Below are 27,312 nucleotides of genomic sequence, written 5' to 3'. Positions count from 1 at the left end.
TCAGTGCATCTCTGGGGGTCCCTGGAAATACTTTGTAGCCTTGAGTGTTCTCTGCAAAAATGTATGAACTGTCTTTTCATTTGATGATAATCTAAAACACATGGGATAAAAGCATGCCTTGGTTTATCTGAATGTCCACCTTATAACTACATAACTGCCAAATTTTAGTCCCTGTGTTTGTATTTGGGATTCCACTGAAGTGGTGTAGTACTACTGGCTGGGCTACTGAGAAAAGAATTAAGATGGACTTAGTCAATAAATGATAAGTCTGAGCCAAGGGAGGGCCAGTGGTAATGCAGCACACTGAGACTTCTGTGTGAACAAAATTTGGCAGTCATCCGAATAAAAACTTTTGTGCAGTGATGAGTCCACTTTGTTTAAACTACTGTAAAACCTCTTTTCTGCAGGGTATACTGAACTCAAGAGTCAGCACCTTAGCCATCAGAACCATAATCCCATGAAATGGTGATTTAATTACGGCTATATAATTTGGGCTATTTTTGTAAATGCTATTTGTTTGTTTACATATTTATAGATGGAAAGGCCTGTTTTCCTCCTCTTCAGTAAGCAACAAGAAACCCAGAGAACAATGATTTTTCTGGGGGCCTTTCGGAAATTTAATCTTCCACATATCCCCTACTTTAATATTTTCCCCTAAATTGGTTTCCCTTCCCACAGCTCTGCACACACACCCTCCCCTCCCAATACACAAGGAGATCACTGCCTTGATGAGTCATTGTTACTGAAAGAAGCATGACTTATTCCCAGATATGCTGTGACAAAAGAAAGCAGATATAGTTCTTTGAGTCTGTTTTCCTCATCTCTTTCCCTAGGCACAGTCTCTGGAAGGAAAGGCTGCTAGAACAAGTGTCATTTTTAATGCACTTTTGCCACCTGGTGAGGGTTTGCATAAATTGAAGGCAAAATCATGAGGAAAGGAAACTTTGTGCTTATTGAATTTTTTTTTTTGAAGTTTTCAAAAGTTATTGGGCCCAATTAATTTTACTCCCTAAAACAGATTCAAATAGGGAAACGGGAAAAATCGAAAGTCATGGTTTGGTCAAAACTTGCCAAGTAGACTAGAGTTGAAAGAAAAATACCATTGAAAATAATTAACATATCAGAGGTGAATTTGGTCTGTGCTTACATACTTTGCTTTTCCTTCATCAACACTCTATGTTTCTGATGTCTGGCATTGGGCAGCCAAGTCTGGTTGGGAACATCGTAAGAGTCTCCTGAATCTAACTCAAGTATTCTTTTCACAACACTGAGGTTCTTCTTTTAATTTGCAACATCCCAATCCCAATTTGGCTTGAGGTAAATTCCTTTCTCCTCTGAAAGGAGACATCCCACAGCTAACTCTATATTGTCAGCATTCCTCTCCTCTGTCAACCCGTCAACCTACATCTTCAGCCTTAGAAGCCCTCATCTTTTCTTCCCTGAACATTTGCAAGGGTCTGGGAAGTGTTTCTAGTCTGGACTGTGTCCAATATGCCTGGACTGCTATCAGAATGTTCTTAAATATAAATGGGATCATTGGACACAGCCTACCCCCCACTCACTCCTAATTCTTTAACAGCTTCTGAATGCCTCAGAATAGAATCCCAGCTCTTAGCGGGACACCAGGGTCCTTTGAGATATGGCCCTCCCTGCCTTTCCATCTCATTTTTCTCCATTCAGCCCTCTCCCCCAACAGATGATCTGGTCTTCCCTCTTCCTGCAATGCCTTTCCTTGCTTCACCCTCTTTCTTTCCATCCCACACAATTCCCTCCAACTGGCAAACTTCCTTCCGCTGTAATGTCACCTATTCTGGGGACCCAGAGGGTCAGAATTTCTCTGACTTTGTTCCCACAGCCTGGTCATTCCATGGTAACAAATCTCACAATACTTTCACTAGACTGGGAAGCCAGAAGGTAATTGGAACCCAGGTCAGCTTAACTTTGAATTGATGAAGGTAAACCATTATATAATACAAATCTACCAGATTGCTGCATATAATTTACTTCAAGAACACCCGGACCAGTGTGAATCTGATTTAAAAATATGACCTCACCATGGCTTCCTTAGACCATTTAAATGTTGGCTGATTCTCAAGCAAGACTTTGAATTCTATTGTACATTTGATAAATAAAACAAAATTCCTAATATAACACTGCCCTCCTTTTATTATTTTCATGAAAATTCAGTGATTGCTACCCATAGTCTCTGATCAGAGCTAAACTCTTCATTCAGGCATGTAAGGTCCTTTTTCACTTGGTTCTACTATCTATTATGAAATAATAAAATAATAGCTAATATTTATTGACAGCATACTCTGTGCCAGTTTATATTCAAAGAAGTCACACTCTTTTTGTCTTTTGCTCCTGCTTTCTTCCTTGCTTGAGACGTCTACCTGCCCTCTGCTCTACTCAGATACTTCTCATCCTTCAAAACCTACCTAAAACTTACCTCCTCCTTACAGACTTTGCAGAAAATTTTGGCCACCTTTGTGCTCTCTTCTTCCTGTCTACACTCTATGGCATTTGCTGTCTATAAATACATTTTACCACTTAAGTCCTCTATCATTTATGGCTTTATTATATACTACCTTGCATGTCCTTTTTGACTTAAGTGGGTTTAGGGCCCCCAACAAAATTATGAGGTATTTGAAGGTATCGACCAGATAATTTACTTCTTTTGAAATTTCCCATAGCATCCAGCATTGTGACAGGCACATAGATACTTTCTATATTCTTGTTGAAGTATAAAATGAGGTCAAGTCCCTGTCACCAATGTAGCGAATTTATTCAATTGCTACTTTAAAACAGCATCTTTAAAGCTGTGCAAACTCCCCAAATAAATTCAATTTGCCCAACTAAGTTTTCTTTTTCTTCTTAATTAATATTGAGCATTGGGAAAAACAGAAGAAAATTAGAAAGCAGATTAGGAATTAAGTTTAAGTATCTTTAATTAAAACCACTGGGATAGGCCATGTCCTTGCATAGCTGAAAAATAAAATTGGTTCTTCTTTGCATCTATCATTAAAATTCAATTTTAATTTGTGTTTAGTATAATGGTACAGATTCACCTTAACCTTAGTGAATGGGAACTAGCTCCTGTGGCAGAGTGTGTCTGGCACTATTCCCTCATATGGCAATTATGCTGCCATATTTTTGCAATAACCTACTTGGCTGTGTCAGCTCCGCTGGTTATTAAGGTGTTAATCAAAAGCTCATGACCGTATCTTGCAGCCACATGGAGAGGAGTGTTGCCATCCTTATCCACGCAGTCAATTTCACCTCCTGAAAGAGAATATTTTAATACATAATAACACAAGATTCAGGTCGATTCAGATTTAAATTACGCTAGTCATTTAAGTTGAGCGACTGGTCATTTCTTTTCCACTCTGGTGTACATCTTTGCTCTAAGGTACAAGATTTTTTTCAGCATCCCAATTGGATGCTAGGACAATCCACCATCTAAAGTATTATTATTATTATTATATTTTCATAGAGGAGATACTATTAGAAATGCTTTTGATAAACCTTATCTATATTGTCTTATTTAAGAATCAAATATTGGGGAGCAAATGTAGCCCAAGTGGTTGAGCACCTGCTTCCCAGGACCTTCTTTTAAAAAAAATCTTAAAAAAAAAATCAACTATCTCATGCACAACTGAATTCCTGCTGTGAATTAATAATGTAATCTAATTCCATAAAATGGAATGCTGAAAATTTGTTCAATTTTACCTGTTGCACTAAAGATCTCTGTAAGTATTATGATTTAAGCATAAGAACTTAAAGGGTATTAAGAGTTCAAAAATGATTTTACCTAATTTATCCAACTTAGAATGTGATGAGTAAAATGGATAAAAGCATAAACTATAAACTATAAATATCTACTTATATTTGTAAAAAGTACATTAATCATCCATACATCTTTTAACAATACAGTATTTTCATAATTTTTTTCATTCTGCTGTCTTTTCCTGCATTTATATTTTCTTTCTTTTTCACATTTATATGTAAAATTTGCCTATTTATTAATTTATTTGAGGAAGCTTTAAAAGTAAGTTAGACATCATGACACTTTACCCTAACAATGTTTTTCCAAGAATAGACATTCTCCCACAAAACTACAGTTCAATAATCACACTTAAGAAGTTTAACACTGATAAAATAAGTTTATCTAAAACGTAGTGCATATTCCAATTTATCCCATTGTATCAGATATGTCCTTTATAGTTGTTGGGTTTTTTTAACCAAAATCCAGGGCCCAATCAAGATGCTGGAAACATTTGATTGTCAGTTCGCTTTAATTTCCTTGAATCTAAACAGTCCTCCTACCTTTATGTTTGGTGCAGGGGTGGGTGTCATTCATGACCTTGATATTTTTGAAGAATCCAGGTCAGGGGTCTTACAGGATATCCTGCGTTCTGGAATTGACCATTGTTGTTTTTTTTTTTTCCTTCTGAATTCATGCTAAATATTTTGGCAAGAATACCCCAGAGTATGCACTTCCAACTGCATCTCTTCAGCACACATAAGGTCAAGTTATTCCATTACTAAGTAATGCACAGTTAGATCACTTCGTCAAGGTTTACCTGTCAGTACTCTATTGTTTTTCCCCTTTATAATTAACAAATAATTTGTAGGGTGATTCTTTGAGACTGTTGGTGATACTTTGAGACTATTTCCCAACAGATTTTCACACAATGATTTTAGTATGTATATGAAATTGCTTTATTCTTTATTCTGTCTCATTATATTATCAGTTTGATATATATAGTTAGGTTCATTTGATTCTGGTGGTTTTCAAAAGTTTCACTGTTTTGAATACGTAAGTCATTTACATGTTTCAAAAGTCAAAATTATACATATAAAAAGTATCACTTCATTCTTATTCCTTCAGCTTCATTCTCACCCACATCCTATGATAAGCATTCTCATTTGTTTTTGGTTTATGCTTTCTGCATTTCTTTTTGCAAAAGTAAGCTTATATCTTCTTTACATACACCTTGCCTTTTTCCCACTTAACCATATACTCTGGAATTCACTCCTAGAGATCACTTCTTGGAGATCGTCCTTATTTTTATACAGTTCTGTTGTTCTGTTGCAATGGATGAGCACAACAGTCTCCATGGATGAGCATTTAGGTTGTAACGAACATTTTTCTATTACAAATAACACTGCAGTGAAAAACTCAGACATAAGTTCCTAGAAGGAGGATTTCCAGGTCAAAGGGTAAATGCATAAGTGGTTTTGTTTCATTTAGCCAAATCCCCCTCTTTCCCCGCCTTATCACTGTACACTCCCACCAGCAATGTAGGAATTCCTTTTTTCTCCCCAGCCTTTTTCAGCTTTTGAATATCTGCTATCTCCTACATAATAAAGAGTATCTAAATGTAGTTTTCATTTGCATTTCTCCTCTTAGTATAAAAGAAATTGAGCCTCTTATCATGTTTAAGGACTACTACTTGTTATCTTTCTCTGTGAACTATTTGTTCACCCATTTTGCCTATTTTCTTTTTTGTTTTGTTTTGTTTTTGGTCTGTGGGAATCTTTTCTTCCTTGATTTTCAAGAGCTTTTATTATATTTGGGAGATTACCAATTTTATCAGTAACAAAGTTATGAATATTTTCTCCCAGGTTTTCATTTTGTCTTTTCATTTATAGTGTTTTCACCTTACAAAAATTGTAAGGCACATATATAATATATAATATTTATTGTAATTTATCAATCTTTTTTTATTGTATCTGGATTTTGAGTTATAGTTAAAAGGCTTTCCCCACAAATTGGTAATAAAAAAATTTCCCTGTATGTTCTACACTTGAAGAGTTTCATGTTTTAGAGTTAGATATCTGATCCATTTGGATTTTATTCTGGTATATGGTTAGTTGGCTGACTGAATCAATATTCCCTGAATGCCTGACAGAATCGGTGTTCAAGAAAAGGGCCTGAAGAAAGCTACACGAAGAGGCGAGGAAGTAAAGGAGAAGGGAACACACTAGTGAGAAAGAAAAAAATAGTGGGTACTTGTGCTTATGTACACTTGTATACACTTCTTCTTTATTTACTAAAAAAAAGCACACAGTGTATTTGAGCACAGAATGTAAGTTATTCTGAGGTTCTATTTTCTGGCTATCCTGATCAGAAACAAAAACCCTGATCACTATGAAAAGTTCTAAATTATTGAATTGTCAGGTCTTAGATATGTAGGACTCATTAGAAAATTTTTCATTACAAAATAGCCTACAAATTTCCTCAAATCTTGAGCTTTATTTTCATTACCAATTGTATGAAGCAATATAGTTTAGCTTAATATATATTTAATGTTTAGTTTAATATACAATAAAATATACCATTATAAGATATACTAGCACTATAATGTTTAGTGTGTATGTCTAAACTACACACATGCACATGCAAGAAAAAAAATGTAAATGTAAATATCATGTGAATGACTTAGATGATTTCATAAAGGCACTAAACACTTGTATTAAATAACATTTTCTGATTGAAAAAAGTAATATTCTCACTGTAGAAAATTTAGAAGATACAGAGAAGAAAACAGCAGTTAGTTACAAATTCACTGATTATCCAAGATAGTCTTAATATTCTGGAATATTTCCTTCTCGTTGTGTGTGTGTGTGTGTGTGTGTGTGTGCGCGGTTTCCCATGATTCAGATCATAATAGAGAAATAGTTTTGCTTCTTTCTTTCCCCCTTAATATTATATCATAAACTCTTCCCATGTTATTAACATTTTTTTCACAAGTATAACTGTAAATGGCTATATAATATCAGTATTGAGATAATTTACTTAGTAAATCCCCAATTACTGGATATTTAGGCTCTTCTCCAATTTTTGCCATTAAAAAAACACAGGAATGAATATATTTGCAAATAGTTTTTATCAGCATTTCAGATAATCTCCTTAAGCAAGCTTTTCAGAAGTAGAATTACTGGATCAAAACTATGAACATTTTTAAAACCCTTGATAGACACAAATTACTTTTGAGAAAGGCTGCACCCATTTTCACGCCCATTAGCGGTGTATTTGGACACTATACCAAAAAGAAGCCATTAAGAGTCTTCTCAGATCTGGGGAAAGAGCACTAACTTCCAGGCCAGAACTCTGCCAGGCTCTTGTAATGAGACCATTGTAAAATCCTCACAATAATATCTGTATGGCTCTTTGTTCTACTGAATACTGCTATTAGTTATTGTGACCACCATCTCCCTAGGATTTATTTTCAGCAAACAATATTTTTCCTAGACAGGAACATTGATGAAACATAGAATCAGTGTACAAGAATCTTCGCTACAAAATGAAATAATTACCAAAAATGTTGGGCTTTGCAGAGGAGGCAAATGCTTCAAAAATGGCAATTAGCGGACATGTTTATACATGATTTAAGATGCTTCACTCTACAGCCAAGACTTCCGCATGTAGAGTTTAACTGGAAAAATCAGTCAACTTGCTACCAATAAGTTTACACATATGGGATTGCAACATAATAACTCTTTACGAAAAAGGTAATCTTTTTTTTACTTTATTTGTGACAGAGAATATTAAATGACAACTTGAATACCAATACCAATCTTTCTCCAAATCTTTGTTTCTGTAGTACAGTGATATTTTTTACAACCTGCTGTTTGAATAAATAGGCTACCATTTCTGTAAAAGTAATAATTCCCTAATTTGACATATACATATAAACAATCTGAAAGAATTACCAATCTGTCAACAGAAACTCTTGGGAGGGTTGGAGAAACACATGGTAGTGATAATGGGGAGTCTTTCGAATGATTTCATTTTATTTCACAGTGAGTATGCACTAATTTTATAATAAGGAAAAAAATTAAACTAGTTTTTGGGATCTTCTAGGGACTCAAACCTGTGCTCTGATGTTAGATGCATCGAATTTAGAGAAATTCATTTTTATGCCTTGATGGAAGCTTTGGTTTACAGGCAGCCACCTGGTCTTCATGGGCACCTCAGAAGAACCGGGGTACCTGCACCAGTCTAAGAATTGCCCACAGGAGTCAGCCTGCCGGTCGATGTAAGGTGCTGGCCCACGAGGGTGTGGGAGGCGGGTCCCCAGTCTTCAGAGATGACTTTCCCTGATAAACACTACATTATTCCACCCTCTTCCCAGCCAAAAGTGGCCAAATAGTCCTTAAGAAGTCTTAGGGTCTCCATGTTCACCAACCCAAAAATTGGGCAGGGAAAGAGAAGAGTGAAAAATATTGGGAAGCTGATAAAGTTTCTTGTTATTATCATTTCAAAAGTCATTCTAAAACTTCAAAAATATAAATACTTTACATATGTGCTTTTGCTCTCATTTAAAACAGATTTAAGAAAATTTGTTATCTGAAAATATATTTTATATTAAAGTAGGATCTCTAGATGAGAGAATTTTTAATTTATAGTCACTCCACAAACTTTTCCATTTCACCTGAAGATCTATCATTTACTTGGAATGCAAATTAAATATTTTTAACAGTCATTGAAGGGTGCAAGTTAAATGCTGGTAATTGATAATCGTGAGGAAAACAAACATTTGAGAGTTTCAAAGCATACAGAGCATGTCAGAAAGGATAATTTTGCACAAACAGAAACAGTCATCTTATTAAGTTGCCTCAGAGGATTGTGAGCCAAAAGGTCAAAAAAACCTCACAGTGAGGTTCCTATCTCTTGACTCTTTCCTTTCAAACTCTATTTATATTTAAGGCTTCTGTGAAGAAAACATCATTTTTTAACTCTTGAAACCTGCCGGACAGCATCTGAAGTCATTGCTTACTGCAAAAGGCTAGATTAAAATGCTTCTTGATATGGTATTCTTTCTTTGTTCAGTTCCCTTCCCTCCAAGGCTGTGGCAATATGGCCTCAGACAAGAGCAAAAAAAGTAGTTTAACAGCAGAGGAAGTATTTGCTTCTAACTGAAAAAGAAGAGTCTTGTTTTTTTTTTTTTTTTTGCTCTGTTTTGCAATTGTCTTACCAAAGCTATTATGAAAAAATGAGATTATCATGAAAAATCGCTAATAACCTTGACTGGAGGGCAGGCAGGGAAGCTGGGAAATGTATTTACAGTCCAAACATCCCAGCAATTTGACAAAAGAAATAAATAAGTACAGAGAACATTCCTGAATAGCGTGTTCGGCTGGCCCAGGGAGCAGGCAATGTCCCGACGTGGTGCCACTTCTGGGTCTGGGAGGACAGGGCAGCTCCTGGTCTGTACTGACCCCTCTGGTGCACTGACACCAGGCCCTGGGGGTGTGAGGCTCTGGTGAAGACAGGGTCCCACCAGCACCACAGAAGTTTTCCCAGAAGGAAGTAAAAAATCAGGAGGAAAGAAAAGAGCTTCCTATTCTTCTCCCCAAGATATTTTTTAAAATGTCAAATGGAAGAACTTACAGATCTCGCATGTGTAATGAATGTAAAGAATTGTGAATTGCGAGAAGAGAATGCCAAATCATCCTTTTGCAGGAAAAACCCTATTCCAAATAAAAATAACTCTTCAAGTATATAGAACCCAAGTTTAAAAATGAATTTAACACGTCATTGTTCTTCCAGTGAACACGTTTACACTGTAGTGACTGAGAGTTTAATCTCTAACGTTAGACTGCAGGAGTCCAAATTTCTGTTCCTCAACGTGCCGGCTGTGTATCCTTACACAAGTAACAATCACTCTGCCTCAGTTTGCCCATCTATGAAATGGAGGCAATAATAGGTAATCTCAGCTCTCTCTGCCTAGAGGGGCCCACACCAAATCTTGGTGTGTATTTCCATTTTTCTCTTCCATTTCTCAGCAAGCTCTGTTCTTTCCCTCATTTCCCAAATAAATTCTTTTTACTGGCCTAACTAAAAAAAAATTAAAAAATTAAAAACAAAAATAGGTAATCTCACAGGGTGAGTGTTTCTCATAGGGTGCTTAAAGGATGTAGGTGGAGTGCTTAGCCACGTACCTGACAGTGTGAGCACACCAATATTAGCTTTATCATTATACATAATGAGCTATTTAGTCTAAGCACTGTGTCCTCATCAGTTCAGGCCCTTGGGCTCCACCCAACCCAAGGTGAGGTATCAGGCTAGCCAAGGATGAGGACAGGCTCAGAACCAGAGCTCCTTAGTCGGAGATGACAAGATATGGGGTCTAGCTCCAACTCAAAAGTCTAGCAGGGATGGGTAGGGCATGGAAGTCCTCACCGCCACAGAGGCGGCTCTGGAGAGGTCCAAGCAGCCAGAAACCCTCTGGGGCTGTTGAAGCACGCTTACGTGACCCTATCATGTCAGAGGGGAGATCTCTCATGGCCTTGAGTCAAAGAAGATGGTCAGAGTGGCTTCGCACACAGGGAGAGATCTACGGGAAGGTAGCGCCTACAAAGGGAAAAAATTTCTCTCTCCAATCTGGTCAGTGGTGCTTGAAATTGCTTCAACAGGGGACAAAGCTTTTTATCTCACAGAGCTGAGGTCCACTGATTAAATGCACGTTAAATAGGAAATAAAATGGATACCAAATATATTCCTGGTTTTGTTTGCTTTTTAAGGGAGTGAGCACTATCTATGAAAAGCAGTTGAGAAAGAGTGGGAAGAGGAAAGAGTTCAAAAAGGAGAAATTAGGGGCATCCTCACCTTATATTTATATCTGCTAAAATAAAACAAATAAAGTGGCTCTTCCAATAATGTTAATGTCAAAGGTATGCCAATATTTCAAATTAGAAATAATGGGTGCTATGCAGTTAATATCCATTTTACCTTTTTTGGCTCACTCGAAACTTTTGAAGATTTCTTTTGCCTTACAGCTTCACTGAAATGCTTATAAATTTCTTTTGCTTTGCTGCAGCTATTTTGCTTTCTAAGCATAATTTTACTGGCTGGTCCCCATCTAAATGTCAGGTGACTTGTTGGTTTTACGACTTGAGTATCAATGACATAAATCAGTGCCACTAACGATTCAAGTGCAGGTCGTCCAAAATTCTCACAGATAAAAAAAGGTAAGTCCAAGAAAATAAACTAATACCAGAGTTTTGAGAAAAAGAAATAAATGTAGTTTAGGTACTACTGAACTTATCTGGAATGTCAGCATCAGTTCTGGACTAAACCATTTTTAAATTGTTGCCAAAGATAACAGAAGTTGAGTTGGCAAGGTCAGTCCATTCACAGATGCTGGTCATGACACACTAATAGTAACACAAACCACAATATGAAATGACACACCCTAGTAATTTGGCGATGGATACAACCCAATTGTTCAAGTACTTTTGTTGTGAGCCTGGAAAATTACCAGATTATGTGTCTTTCCAAGGTCTCTATCAAGTCTGTGATTTTATGATCCTTTATATCACATACTTACATGCTTTTCCTCTGAGTCACCTCATTTTTTCCCCACTCTTCTCCAAGTAGCTTCATGAGTTTTAACTTACAGAATGATGGTGAATTTAAAAAATATAAATATAAATTCAGATTTGCTGTCAGAAAATATATGCTATTTATCTTTATTAGTTTCAGAGTGAAAAATAGAGGCTCTTTAGGCTATATAAATATACCATCTCTGGTTCCAAAACTCACATGTTCTTTGCCTGACTGGAAAATTAGTAGATTTATATTCTCAGTACTAAGCTGGACAGTGATGATAAGTTTGATAAGGAGCTTTTAGCAAAGTACATCAAAGGATTGTGTAAACCGTGCTTATTAAAATCCCCAAATAGGGCATCATCTTTTATGTTCAGGAGACTGACAGCCAAACTCAGTCAGACCAGGAAGCTGTTCACATACTGACCCTGCTGAAAAATCTCTTACCATTCTGAATGAGGGTTTGTGATCGCGTGAACCTTCCATGGACAGCTGTCATGTGCAGTGGACTTTTGCCATCTTTACTCTAGAAAAATGAGGGAGAGAAACATGGAGGTGCTCGTGAACCATTGGCAACCACTGTAGTATCCCTATGAATACTGTGGGTGATGCCCTGAGAACACCAATTTAAATTTAAAATGTGTGAGCAAAACTTATAAGAGGCAAAAGATAATTTTGAAAGCAAAAGATAAAGTCTATATGTTATTGTCTGATCACATTTTTAATACAGAAGTGAAAATTATTTTGGAGAAGAAGAAATTTCTAACTACACTCTTTTAAACTGAAACCATGATTCAAGACTTTTCTCCTCTACTGTGACCTACTAATGAAGGAAGTTTCCTTCCAGCTCTTACTTTCCATTTTTGCCTACAGTACATAAAAAGGACAAATGATGTGCTAACTTGCATGGTGCTGTTTGACCCAAAGATGACTAAGTTACCGTAAATCCCTGCAACTCTCAGCAGCTGGCCTAGAACCTAAATTCTAATTCCAGAGAAAGCCAATAATTTTGATAGTTCCAAAAGAAAACCTGTTGGTTCACTTACCTTTTTAGAAATCACAGGATTAAGGCATATAAACAACTTACAAAATTGCCATTTAATGATAAGCTGGTAAAGTGTGCTGAATTTATATACCTCTCTATTATTCAAGATATAAATTAAGGAACTTCCTGACATAGATGAAACCAAAACAGGTAAAGTGTACAGATTCTATATACTGATCATCAATATGCAGTACTTATTAAAATTTTATACCAAATACAAAAGATCTGTAACTTTTAATTAAGAAATAATCATTTATGGAATTTATTCTGAGAGTGGTACTGCCCCCAAGAAAATACTAGTTAGTTTAGACCAAAATTATCCCCAGTAGACAAAATGTATTCTTTCATTCAAATACTATGAGAAGTCTATGTTACATTGTTACTTCTCAAAGCCTCAGGAGAGATATTTCTCTAAATCTGAGGTTAAAAAAATGACGTTTTGAAGCTGCAAGTTCATTTTGTAAGGACGCTTATATACCTAGGCTTTAACATAACTCCTTTAAAAAAAAAATCCACAATGGAACACAAATAACCATCTAAATCAATGTTTCTCAAACTGGACCAATGACCACCTGTACTTGAATCACCTGGGGTTTTTGTTAGAAACGTAAACTCCTGGGCCCAATCCTACTGATTCAGAATTTGGTTGAGGGGATCTGCATTCCTAACAAACACAGAACACAAAGGGTTAAGAACCACTGCTTTCAACTTTGGGCTGAAATTCTTATAAAACCACAAGTTTTAACAGAAGAATTTTTTACTCTATCATTTAAGTCTATTACTTTGAAAGGAGGAAAGGAGTTATGCAGACTGTGCCAGGGGAGGGGTTACTCAGAATGGTACCAGTATTTTGATGGAAAGAAGTATCATTACGGTTAGAGATTCTTGGGTATATTATATACCTGTGCTTTAGTAGGATCTTTTCTCCATATATATGATTATAACCTGAATCAGAAAATATTGAGAAAGGAGGATGGAAGAAAGTTTGAAGCTTAACTGGAAATGGCATTTTTAGAGAAAAGGAGAAGTAATCATGAGAATAAAGATACCTTGCTATCACTGACCATGAGACAGTAAAAGAGAGTTCCTAAAAGTTATCTAATTAGAGAATTTGATTTTAACTGCCAGAACTGTAGAGAGTTTAGGGACTGAGAAGCCTGGAGATCACTCTGGAATAAGGATTTAAAAATTTCCCCCTCCAATTAAAAGAAAAAAAAAGGGACCATACTCTTAAACTGTTAAGTAGAAAGCAGGAATTGCCGAGCTGACATTAATTTGTCCCTAGGTGGTGCTATTTCTTTAAATTTTGCTCCAGTATTTTCTCTTAAATTTAATATGAAAACACAAGTAACTAGCATTTAATTAAAAATATATATGTGTGTGTATATATATATATAAAGCCAGAAATACTGCATTTAGGTAATATCTTTATAAATTTAACTAAGCACATTTTGTAGCTAGAAAATAACCTTTTCTTTTCTCAGTAAAGACAAGACTTTACCATGGCGTAACTTGGTGGTGGTAATTACCTAGATCAAGGGCAGAGAACCAAAGCAGAAGTAACTTGTTTCTATAGTGTGTAGCTTGGAAAACTGGTCCCATTTCAAGGATAGCAGACAACACATCCTTCCTCTCCCTTGGAGTGCATGTGCCTTTGGTAAAGGGACAAGCAAACAGAGGTAAACAAATTTAGGTAAAATGCTACGGATGGCTATATGGCCAGTGGTCATGTTTGCTTGCTTCAGATCTACCCTTGCACATCTTTGCCTAGATTCATCCACCACAGAGCCCAGGTATTAGATGACTTTTTTTTTTCTCTTAGGGATAAAGGTGGAAGGAAGTGGGGGCAGGAATTATTGAGAAAAGGGAAACTTATTATTTATTATTTTACAAAGCCTTTGAAAATCAATGAATGTCAGAGGATAATACTTTCCACTTAGCCTTTAAAAGTTAGAACTCAGAATACTCAGGCTAAAACTAGGCATCTTGCTGAGTTTCATGATCTGCCTGAGCAATTTTGCATGTGCAGTGGGGGACTTGCTGTTGTTGCTGCTGTTCAAACAAGGATAAAACAATCCTAACTCCTAGACTTCTTCCATTTATTCAAGGCTTTACTTTTATTTAAAAAAATTTCTTAGTTTCTAATCTCCTTCCAATTTCTTGATACAGTTTCCTATTCAGTTTAGAACTGTGAAAATTTTATTTTCAGAATTAGTTTAATTAAGGAAGCTCTTCTATTGATTGCAACATGATTAGGCCATAAGTCATAAAAGAAGACTAAAGAACATTAAGAATACTTTATGACAAATATTAGTAATCTTTCAAGGCAGAACAAGCTCAAAGTTTGAACTAAAATGAGAGTTTCAATTTCTTTATTCATCGTCCTCAGAAATCCATTCATTTTCTTCTTTTACTCCTAGTGTCTTCTTTCCTCATCCTCCAACATCCCATGTATCTTCTCTAAACTTATATAACTTGTTACTCTCCAAGGACTTGGAGGCAGTGTACTATCTTTGTCATGGGGCTGGAGGGCAATAAACCACTATAGGATAATGCTTAGGCCAGACTGCTGGTTGAATATAGTCAGAAACCCAGTAAGGACTCCCTAACTCAATGGAAGAGTCACCTAAAACCATAATTGAAAAGAAGGTATACATAATTCAACTTGTTTGCTTGTTTAATGGTTCTAAAGCTGGAGATGGTACATGGAGGGCTCAGACAGTCACTCTCATCCTTCCTTTACTTCCTCCCCAAAGTACAAGGGTTACTTTGAATGCTTGCACAAAGAGACTTGAGATGCAGCAAAAACTAGAATGTGGTGTATAGTGGAGAAGAAAAATTATTTTATAATTTCTCATGCTCTTCTTATTTACAAATTATAAGTAGACCATCAGTGGATTATTTTATAAAGTATTGCTTCTTTCTTTACTATTTTATCACAGTTGAACTAATATTATAAAGTTGAATACAGGGTCATGGAGGCCAACCTAACCAATATGAGGTTTGTAAAATTCAAGCAAAACACATACACCTCCTCCACTTTCCATCCATCTTGTAATTGCTGTAACTCATGAACACATCATGTTTACTGTTTTGTAAGAAAAAGAAACACCAAGTGAGCATGTGGGTGGGTCTTGGCTACACTTCAAGACGCTACTTTCCTCACACTCTGGAAAATCTAAGCAAACAGCAATCGTCTTGCAAACTACAAACACTTTCAAAACCCAAGGAGCAATGTCGTATTAAGAAATAACTTCTAAGGAAGCTACTTTCAGAGTCAGACAGGATGGCTCAGGAGAAATGTTACATGATCCATGCATCCAGAGTCCATCTGGAATAACCAAGGAAGAGCCAAAGAAAATGAGAAACTCAGACAATATAGATAGAGCAGATGAAAGGGAACTGAGGGAGATTAGATTTGATTCAAAATCCCATTTACACCAATTAAAAAATACATAAGCCTAGGTTTCAGGTTTTTATGAGGCATTTCTTATACTTTATTCATGATCAGCAGTCCACAGGGGAAAAATAAAATATTAAAGTTTAGTAACTATGGGACAAAGAAGGCAGTGTAAGATACTCAAGTACCATCCCCTCACAGAACCTTTGAACAACTAAAAAACTGGCAGAGAAATCTTTCTCAGAACTCCAGAGAACAGTTAAAGGGTTACAATAACTGGGCAAGTGCTGAATCAAGAAAAAACAGCTTTAAAAAGAGTAGGAGAAGCTCATGGTGCCGATGCTGACCTGCCCTCTCCTCACTCCCCAGTGCAGTATGGAGCCAGTCTAAGCTCCCATTGTGGATGTCTGGCCCTGCTCCAGAGGGAACAACATGACCTCTACGCACCCACTGTAGTACCTGCATGTTGGTGCCAATCTATTGGGTGTCAGTCTAAAAGACTGAACCAAGTAACTCACTCTAGCTTTCTCTCCTAGAACTTGCTCTCCAGGCAAAAGCAGCCTGCTGATAGCTAAAGAAGTATAAGAAACAATTAAGTTAAAGCAGCCTGGGGCAAAGAATTAATTGCTTTAAGTTATACAAAAGAGCACCAGGGAAGGGGAGAAAATCAATTTCATAGGGAGTAAAAGGGAAAATTCCTGAAGCCATAAGCAAGTGCAAGAAGGAAGCCCAGGACAAGAAGCAAGCTCAGAAAAGACAGAGAAGACACTGCACTTTGCTTTTGTCTCAGAATGATCTTTTTGAGGGGAGGTCTACTGATGTAGGGGCTAAACTCTGGAGAAAAGTACCAGACAATGCAGAGCCAATTTGGAAAAACTGTGAAAGGTGGTGTTTTTTGTTTGTTTGTTTTCTTTGGATTGTTGTTAGCTCCTGGCATTCAAGGAAATCTCATGTATATCACTACTTGGATACAAACTTAAGGAATAGAAAGCTCAGAGACTAAATCCCAGCATTAACATTTAAAAATATTAAAATGTACAATGTGCACACAAAATATTACAAGACAACAAAGAAATAGGAAATGATGGTCCATCCAAAGGAGCAAGATAAAAACCCAGACACCATCAGTGAAGAAGACCAGTCTTTGGACATATCAGACAAAGACTTTAAAAAATGATCCTCAGTGTCCTTAAGGAGATTGAAGAAAACAGGGATAAAGAAGTAAAAGATATCAGGAAAATGATGAATAAACAGTATGGGAATCTCTGTAAGTAGATGGACATTTTTAAAAGGAACCGAACAGAAATACTAGAGTTGAAGACCACAAGACTGAAAAGAAAAATTAGCTAGAGGGTTTCAACAGCAGATTGGAGCTGGCAGAAGAAAGAACCAGTGAACCCAAAGACAAGACAAGTGAAATGATTTAGGCTGAGGAGTAGAGAGAAACAAGAATGAAAAAAAGTAATAGAGCATAAGAGACCTGTAGGATACCATCAAGCATACCAACATACACAAGATGGGAGTTCCTGAAGGGGAAGAAAGAGAAAATGAGACAGAAAGAATATTCAAAGAAATAATGGCAGAAAACTCCCCAAATTCAACAAAAGACATGAATATACACATTTAAGAAGGCCCAACAAATCCCAAACAGGATAAACTTGAAGAAAATCATTCTAAAACACATAGTAGTCAAACTGCTGAATATCAAGGACGAGGAGAGAGTTCTGAAAGCCGCAAGAGAAAAGCAACATGCTCTGTACAAGAAAGTCTCAATAAAGTTAAGTGACAATTTTGCATCAGAAACCATGGAAGCAAGAATATTTAAAGTGCTGAAAGAAAATAACTGTGAACCAAGAATTTATATCTGGAATATGGTCTTTCAAAAATGAGGGAGAGATTAAGACATTCCCAGAGGAACAAAAGCTGAGGGAGTTAGTCACCACTAGACCTGCCCTACAAAACAGTGCAAAAGAGAATTCTTCAGACTGAAAGGAAAGGACACTGGACAGTGGATCAAACTGGCATAAGGAAATAAAGACCTCTGGTATAGGTAACCACATGGGTAATTATAAATACCAGTTGTATTGTATTACAGTTTTTGGAATCCAATTCTACTATTTACTTCTTATAGGTTCTAAAGTGAAAATGTATAAATAGTAATGATAAATACGTAGTTTGGGGCATACAATGTAGAAAGATATAACATAATAAGTACAACGAAAAAGTGGGGGGACAGAAGGGTATAGAAAGAGTGTATGTTTATGCAATTGAAGTTAAGTTGGTATAAAATCAAACATAATTGTTAAAAGATTTGGGATGTTAAATTTAAGCCCCATGGTAACCACAAAGGACATAACTGAAAAATAAAGAGAGATGAGAAGGGACTCAAATGGTACAATACAAGAAAATCAAATATATATGAAAACAGGCTTTAGTAGAATTGATGGGCAAAAGGTATGACTTACAAAGAACAAATAGCAAACTGGCAGAAAAAAGTTCTGCATTATGAGCGGTTACTTCAAATGTAAATGAACTAACCTCTCCAATCAAAAGGCCGAGACTGGCAGACTGACTAAAGAAGGATTGCCCAATTATATCCTGTTTATAAGCGATTTACTGGAAAAACAGTTGAGTTTGTTTTTAGGATTAAATAAGATAAATGTGCCTAGACAGGATTTTTTTAAAGTAATGCTTCCATAACTTGTTAAACTGCCTTTTTTTAAATTTTATTTTTTGAAGTAGAAATAAAATTTAAAAAGAGAGAGAGAGATTCTTAAATTCAAAGACACAAATAGGCTAAAAGTAAAAGGAGGGAAAAAACATACACCATGCAAATAATAACCTAAAGAGTTGGGTAGCAATACTAATGACAGATAAATAGACTTTAGGTTAAAACAGTTATGAGGGCAAAGAATGGCAATATATACACAAAAGTGGATCAATTCAACAAAAGACATGACAATTATAAATATGTATGCACCTAATGGCAGAGCCTCAAAATATATGAAGCAAATATTGACAGATTTGAAGGGAGAAATAGATAGTTCTACATTAAACGTAGGAGACTTCAATACTCTACTTTCAAAAATGGATAGAACATGTAGACAGTAAGGAAATAGAGATGAATGATACTTTAAATCAACTACACCTAACAGAGATATATACAACACTTCATCCAACAGCAGTAGAATATACGTTCTACTCTAATGCACATGGATTATTCTTCAGGCTACACCATATGTTAAGTCACAGAACAAGTCTCAAGAAATTTAAAAAATATTGAAATCACTAACAGAGGGAGAATTTGAAAATTCACAAATATGTGAAAATTAAACAATGCATTGAACCAATAGGTCAAAGAAGAAATCACAAAGGAAATTAGGAAATATCTTGAGACAAATGAAAACACATATACAACATACCAAAATTTATGTGATGTAGCAAGTTTTCAAGTTCTCTGCATGGATACATGCTAATGTAATTTTTTCTCTGGTGAAAGAAAGATGTTTCTAAATTGTTAAGAATTTCTTCAAACAGACAGATCCCAAACATGGTTTGTAAAATATTTAATCTGCCTTACATTAACTAATTACTTAGAAAACATTTTCCAAATGCTTTGTTGACTGCAAAGAAGAATAGACCTATAATCTGTACATGTGCATATGTAGAATGTATCAAATTGATAAAAGCAAATTCTACCCCTTCACCCACCACCTCAAATATATATTCCACACACACACACAAAGAAAAAATAACAAAAATAGGAAGAAAAATTTTTTAAAAAGAAGTCAAATCTATAGTCCATAAAAAAGTGCAATTTAAACAATAAAACTCTTGATTTTTACTTTTTACAGGGATTACTGAACTTTATTTCCTACTTACCTGCTCTCTTTCTTAATTTTATACTGAAGGAAAAAAACTAAGCAAAAACAAAAAATGTGACTTGAGGATGTTGAATTACATCGTTTGGGGAGGATTGAAGGGTATTTTGCATGTGTAAAGGAAGGTGATGAGAGGGAAATTTATAGCTATAAATAACTCACATTAAAAAAGAAGAAAGATCTTTAAAAAATCTAACCTCATCACTGAAAGATCTAGAAAAAGAAGAGAGTAAATTCAAAGCAAACAGAAGAAAGGAGATAAAGATTAGAAAAATGTTGAATAAAATAATATAAAGGAAAAGAGAATGAACAAAACCAAAAGTTGCTCTCTTGAAAAGATCAATAAAATTGAAAACCTTTAGCTAGACTGACAGAAAAAAGAAAGAAGACACAAATAACTAAAAAAGGGAAGACATTAATACCACTCTCACAAAAATAAAAGAGATTATAAGAGGATACTTGAAAAAAAAATGTCAATAGATAAACTAGTTGAAGTGGACAAATTCCTAGAAACACACAAACTACCTACCCTGACTTAAAAAGAAATAGAAGATTTCAGCAGACCAGTAATGAGTAAAGAGGTTAAATGAGTCAGTAATCAAAAACCTCCCAAAAGGGAAGCGGATTTGGCTCAACTGATAGAGCATCTGCCTGTCATGTGGGAGGTCCAGGGTTCAAATCCAGGACCTCCTGGCCTGTGTGGTAAGCTGGCCCACACACAGTGCTGATGAGCACAAGGGGCGCCCTACCATGCAGGGGTGTTCCCCACATAAGGGAGTCCCATGTGCAAGGAGTGCATCCCTCAAGAAAGGCCCCCCAGCGCGAAAAAAGTGCAGGCTGCCCAGGAGTGGTGCTGCACACACACGGAGAGCTGATGCAGCAAGATAATTCAACAAAAAGAGACACAGATTCCTGGTGCTGCTGACAAGAATCCAGGTGGACACAGAAGAACACACAGAGAATGGACACAGAGAGTAGACAACAGGGGGAAGGGGAGAGAAGGGGAAATAAATAAATAAATCTTTAAGAAAAAAACAAGAAATAAAAAAACCTCCCAACAAAGAAATGTCCAGGACCAAATGACTTCACTGGTAAAGTTTACCATACATTCTAAGAAGAATTAACACCAATCCTGCTCAAACTCTTCCAAAAAATTCATACAATGAATGCTTCCTAGTTCATTCTATGGAGCCAATATCACACTAATCCAAAGCTAGAAATAAAGAAAATACAGACCAAAATCCTTTATTAATATAGTTGTTAAAATCCTCAACAAAATACTAGGAAACTGATTTCAACAGCTTATTAAAGAATTATACATGATGATCAAGTGGGATTTATCCCAGATACAGATGGGCCAACATAAGGACATCATTTAATGTAATACACTACATTAATAGAATGAAGGGGAAAAAAACCACATGATCATCTTGATGTAGTAAAGACATTTGACAAAATCCAGTACCCCTTCTTTACAAAAATACTTAGAACACTAGGAATAGAAGGAAACTTCCTCCGCATGATAAAAGGCATATAAAAAAATCCCCACAGCTAACATCCTACTTAAAGCTTTCCCTCTAAGTTCAAGAAGACAAAATGCCCACAGTATAGTGTTTTCAACACTATACTGGTAGTTTTAGCAGCACAATTAGGCAAGAAAAAGAAAGAAAGAGGAGTGGAGGTAGTTTAAGTGGTTGAGCACCTGCTTCCCATGTATGAGATCATGGGTTCTATCCCCAGTACCTCCTGAAAAAAAAAAAAAAAAGAGAAGGAAATAAAAGGCATTCAAATTGAAAAGTAGTAAAACTTTCCCTATTTGTAGATGACATGATCCTACACATAGAAAATCCTGAAAAATCCGTAACAAAGCTACTCTCTTGCTTCATGATCATGTGGGTGCATGTAATCTCCTTACCATGTTATAAATTCCTTGGGGGTACATATCATATCTCATTCCCATCTGTCACCCCAGTACAGAAGAGCGTGCTCTAGGTAGTCCTCAGTTGCTGAATAAAGTAACAACCAAAAAGACTAGAAAAATGTAACATCATTGAAGCCACTCTCTGGGGTTAATATTTGAGAAATTCCTTGGAAGGCCAAGCCAGGGTCGGGAACAGGACTATTATTAGATTAGGCCTTCCTGTGACTTCTCAGCGAGTCTGCCCTATCAGCTCCACATTCACCTCAGTATTAGAAACTGAGCTTAGTCAACATCCCTGAGACTCTGGAATTGACCTGGAACTCTCACTTAGCTACCATGCACATGGCTAGAGCCTCCCTGCCCTCCACCTGGAACCACCGCTCTTGCAGAAACAACACAGCTAAGTTTCGGTGGCATCCCCATACAGGATAAGGCTGTATGAGTCAATGTACTCAGGGTTACAATTCACTGAACAAGATATAATTTCCTGCAGTCGATTTTGCTCAAAGAGAGGCTCAGCGCAATGGTATAAACACAGGGAGGGACGAAGAGCTCCGTACCTGAATGTTCACATCCGCCCCGTTGTTTACCAACAGTTCAAGACACAAAGCACCATGAGTGGAGGCAGCAGCAAAATGCAAAGGGGTGAAGCCGTTGTTGTTTGGCTGGTTCACATTAGCACCGTAGTCGATCAGCTCGTTAACTACAGCATCCTGTCCGTTGTAGCAGGCGATGTGAAGGGCAGTATTTCCATAGACGTTGATTTCATCAATCTGCAAATGAGTGCAATGCAGGGCAATTAAAATCACCGGAGCCAATTTACTCCATTTTTCATGAAGGGCTGAATGGCTGTGACTACAGAAAGGAAACATCCATCTGTCAACATAATTATTCAGGGCTTACTCTGTACTTGCCCCAGCATGGTCATGCTAGGAATGCTCATTGACTTAAAGTAAAGGTCAGCAAAAAATAAGGGTAACAAGTGAACCCAGGAGGAAGAGTTAGAGGTTTCTGCTTACAGAGAGACATTTTTAGGTTAGAGGGTAGAAAGGTGAAAGGTTAAAGACTGAAGGCAAAGTTGCCTCAAAAGCCCAGAAGAAAATTGAATGAGGGGAATGAGAAGAGTCCCAAGCTCAGGGATTGGGGTGCAGTGAACATAAAGAGAAAGGGGCAGTGGGGTGCACAAGGGATGCGACCCTATAACCCAGACCCATAAGTTAGGTTCAGATCCCACCCTGGGCTCTGCTCTGGAGTCGGACATCTCACCACGCCGCATCTGGTAGCAGAGCCCTGGAGCCGTCCTGGGGTCTTTAACCCGCAGGTCTACATTGCTGGCCCAGATCTGCCCCAGTGGCTGCATTTCACCCTCATCAGTTCAGTATAGCAACATGGTCTTGCTTTCTTCTGGGGGCCAGGATGCTTCAGAGTCCCGCTGCTTCTCTTCTGCTAAATCTCTGCACCCTCTTTCTGGAGTCACAAGAGAATGTGGGTCAGGAAACCCTAACTGGTTCTGGACCCACTTCTCCAGCTCAGCATAGGAAACTTCTGCTTGTGTCTGCCATTCATTCCTGCTTGTAAATCACAATTCAAAAGGCTAGATTCAGAAAGTGGGATTAAGAACCCTAGCCAGTCTTCCAGGCTTTAAAAGATGACTGGTACGTGCATGTGTATATACATATACATATATGTATATATTACATATATATAGTTGTACACACATACATACATATACATTGTAATATAAAATATATGCCTATGTATATCTATATCTATGTGGATCTAGAAAGTGAGCCTGTTTTAATTACTCATTACTTAGCAAATGACCCCATCAGTTGCCATGTAAACATAAAAGATAAGATTTAAGAAAATAATATTTTTGCCCTTGAATTAAAAGACAAATGTGATTTAATTCAGAACAACAGAAAACTCATAAAAACACAGGCCATGTAGGGGTGCACTAATCATAGCTCACCTCCACTCCCAGATTCAGGAGGTGCTTGACAACATTGATCTGTCCATTGGAGGCCGCGGCGTGCAGAGGGGTGTAGCCCTTCTTATCCTTGCAGGTCACCTCTGCGCCATGGTTAATGAGCAACGCCACAACGTCCAGGTGGCCTTCACAAACAAAGGAGCAGAAAACATCATTAACCTTTCTAGGACAGTTTCACAATTCATATCACCTAAATTACCATTGTTAGTTTGTATTGTTGAGCCATTTATAAAAGCTGGTTTGTGGCAAATAGTCAACAGATATTCAGAGAGCACCTACTACATATCAGACATTATGTAAAATCTGTGGGGAGATGAAAGATGATTCAAATGTGAGGCTTCTTCTTCCAGAAGATCTAGTAAAGAGAAATGATGCCTGTTCACAAATAAATAATGACGAGGCCCTGCTTCGTGCCTTGTTAGTACCACAGCCTAAAAAAGGTTTTTTGTTAAAATGAAAGTTACGTTTTGGAAACCAATTGCCATTCCTCCCTGAAAAGTCTAATAATGACAGTTTGTTTGGAAACACTAATGAAAGAAAAAAATTAATTAGAATAACCTGGGATTATTATGGTGAATCATATGGATTTGCTACTGTTCAACCATTTTTTACCTAAAAAAATGATAATTTCATATGATTCAACTTAACAGTATTCTCATGAACTGGTGGCTAAACAGAAAACCCTTTTGGTTTCAACTCCTATTAAAATTTTTGCTAGACTATTTTACTTTGCTCCTTATCTCACTACATATAGGATGATAAATACATCTGACCTTTTTTCCATGACTGAGCAGTGTTCAATGCTTCAGGGTAACTGCTCTAAATACAGGTAATAATCAAAGGCAAGAAAATGCATATTGATCCCAGGATGTACCATCAAAGTAGGTTTCAAAATGTCTGTGTGTTTACTATTGGCTTGTTTTATTAAAATTTGACTCTTTTCCCTCAAGACTCATATATAAAAAAAATATTTTCAATTACTAGCAGTGTTATCTTAAGCTCTTTGTCCAGGTTTCATCCCATTATGCCTTAAACATAATTATCTTTAGATTTTTTCTATTTGTAATCTGTTGACACACAAAATAACGAATAAAGAAAGACCTTATTTCTTTAAAGCAGTCTGGGCCAAACATTTTAACTATCTGTCAGCAGGTAACAAACTAGAATCCCCAGGTTCTTTGACTCTCCCCTCACACTAGCTTAGTGTGTGCTCTGTCTAAACATCTATCTCCTGACAACAGTCCCTGGCTCCAGTGCTGCTGGAACCAAGCAGACATCTAGTCTACTTTAGCCAACTCAAAAACCCATGTCACTTAAAAAAAAATGATAATGCTTGTAAAAGTCTAAGATTCTGTTTCTTTAAGCCTAAGGATTCATTCAGATCCATCAGCAGACAAATAATTTATTTCCTCCCTGCCCCAAATCACTCTCTTTTTTTTCTCCTCATAATTAATGTTATTGTTTTTTTCTGATGAGAAACAGCAGGCATGCCTGTTAAAAAGTACTCAGAAAATGCAAACAGGTATTAAAAGGAAACAAAAATCACCCACCATCACCAACTCCTAGAGATAATCACTGTTAACATTTCAGTGTATGTCTTATCTTCCATATTTATTTCTATTATACCGTTATTTTTCATGAAAATGGAGATCATATTATTCATGCTGTTTGATGATCTTTTTTCATTTTGTCTCACAGCCATCCTTCTATGTCAATAAATACGGATCAGCATCCACACTCTAGGAACTGCATCGTGTCCCATTGTGTAAAGCTCCCACAATTTGCCAAGCCAGTATCCTACAGATGGGCCACATTGATCTGCTCTGGTCATTTACAGTTCTCTGCTGCTACCATCCTGTCATCTTTTCTAATTGTAGGATGTTCTCCAATTAGAAACACAAAGGGAGGATCTTTGTTCCTCATTTCCCACAAATCTACACTAAAAATAAACACTGTGATGTCTATCATTTGTCAGTTGTATTTGTACCAACAAAAGTTAAAAGGGAAAGCATAGAAATGTAACTTTCTTCATCTCCCTGACCCAAACAGGCAGAAGTCAGAATTGTGTACCCCAGCTTTGTTGGCAGATGTGTAGCAGGGTAATCCACACTGACTCTGGTCACCTCAAGCTACAAGCCAGGCATTTGCCCTCTCTTCCTTCCATTCTGTTTCTTTCAAAATCATTCATAAATAAAAAGACAAATGGAATTTGTATCCTTGCTTGGCTAGCCAGTCTCTTTCTATTTTAAACAGCTTGTTTGGCTGCCATGACAAGTCAAAATAAGCACAATTTGTGCAGCTTTCTGATCCAGATTGAACCACATTCAATGAGGTCCCGGTCATGATTCATCCTCCTTGCAGGATAATAAATCTCTGATAAAGCAACTGTCCAACTAGAGTGACCTATTCATGCCAATAAAATGGACTGAAACTTAATTCAATTGGAACCCGAGCTTGAAAAATGATATCAGACTTGCTCAGGAGAAAATGCGTATGGTCAGTGAGAGACTGATGGTTTATATGGTTAAAGCTATGTGCATTTTCCTTTCCATTCATGGAATTCTTACCCATATATGCGGCCCAGTGCAGAGAACGCCGGTCCTTCTTGTCAAATGCATTTATGTTTGCTCCTTTGGCCAAGAGCAAATTGACCATCTGAAAGACAACCAATAATGAAATCAAGTGAGCACTCTGTAATGGCAAGGGCACCTCCAGCTGATCTGCGTCAAATTAATATCAAATCTAAAGGCAGGTCATGGATTTGGATTTCAAATGAGGTAGGACAATGGTGTCACAGCAGACCTTGTGGCACATGTGTCAGGGGGAAAGACCGAAGTGAAGGCCTACTCTCTCAATTCATTGTGGCTCTAAAATTAAAAATGAAGCTAGTCGCCTAAGGGTTCCTCTATAAATACTATCGTCGCATTCTCTAGACATCTCAGCTATAGACCAGGTGCTACTGGGGTTGCGGGGAGCATTCCTGGTCCCAGTGATGAGGACACCCACCTCCACATGACCATTTAGAGCCGCATGGTGCAAGGCTGTCCGTCCCCCTCGGTCGGAGACATTGACGCTGCTCAGCAGGGGAATGATCACTTCTGCGCACTTGACAGCTTTATTGGCTGCTGCCACATGGAGGGGGGTCTGCCAGTTCTTGTCCCTCGCATTGACATCAGCTGAGTGCTTAATCAATACTTGCACTGCTTCCTACAACAAAAGCAGAGTTTGCAAATGTCAGTGACAAATATTTGATTGATACTTATTAGGTGTAAGATGCTTTGCCAGACTTTGGAACTATGGAGAGAAAGAGAACGTTCACTGCCATCAAGGGTTGGCTCAGGAGCAGTATTCCTCTAAGACAAAGGAGGTAACGTGTTAAAGACCAAAAGAGTGGCACAGATTAAGAGTGATTGGTTGGTTTCACTTTAACTTTCTTTGTTAATCCAAGAGCTCTGGTTCATCTCTAAACCAAATAAACCTTCTAAATATAATATAACCTTAGGCCAAATGAGAACATTCATGTGCAAATGTGCACATACATAGTAAAATGTCCACAGCCCAGAAGGTCTCCAAAAGAACATCTAAAGCAGGAAGATTTTGCCAATAAGCTTCCAACTTCCAAAGCCAAGAGACCTCAAAGCCCTTCAGATGTTCTTCCATTTGGTTCTCTCTGCCAACATCTTAACTCCAAGTCTTATGTGATCTATAAGGGTTCAAGGGAAGAGAACGTTATTGTT

The 27,312-nt window shown here is 37.1% G+C and overlaps 1 protein-coding gene across 7 annotated transcripts in view; it reads right to left on the bottom strand.

Moving 5' to 3' along the window:
- Positions 1-27,312, bottom strand: part of ANKRD44 (ankyrin repeat domain 44) — a 334,769-nt gene that overhangs the window by 93,114 nt on the left and 214,343 nt on the right. For all 7 annotated transcript variants that reach the window (XM_023591719.3, XM_023591720.3, XM_023591722.3 and 4 more), the window contains exons 5-10: positions 26,582-26,782; positions 26,143-26,230; positions 23,558-23,700; positions 22,146-22,358; positions 11,786-11,864; positions 3,168-3,282 (exon numbers count right to left, since the gene is read on the bottom strand). In XM_023591719.3, coding sequence (XP_023447487.1) covers positions 3,168-3,282; positions 11,786-11,864; positions 22,146-22,358; positions 23,558-23,700; positions 26,143-26,230; positions 26,582-26,782 — 839 coding nt within the window. The remainder of the gene's footprint in view (positions 1-3,167; positions 3,283-11,785; positions 11,865-22,145; positions 22,359-23,557; positions 23,701-26,142; positions 26,231-26,581; positions 26,783-27,312) is intronic.

This window comes from Dasypus novemcinctus, chromosome 7, assembly GCF_030445035.2.
Source record: "Dasypus novemcinctus isolate mDasNov1 chromosome 7, mDasNov1.1.hap2, whole genome shotgun sequence".
Classification (NCBI taxonomy): Eukaryota; Metazoa; Chordata; class Mammalia; order Cingulata; family Dasypodidae; genus Dasypus; species Dasypus novemcinctus.
This window is presented reverse-complemented; position numbering and strand designations above follow the sequence as displayed.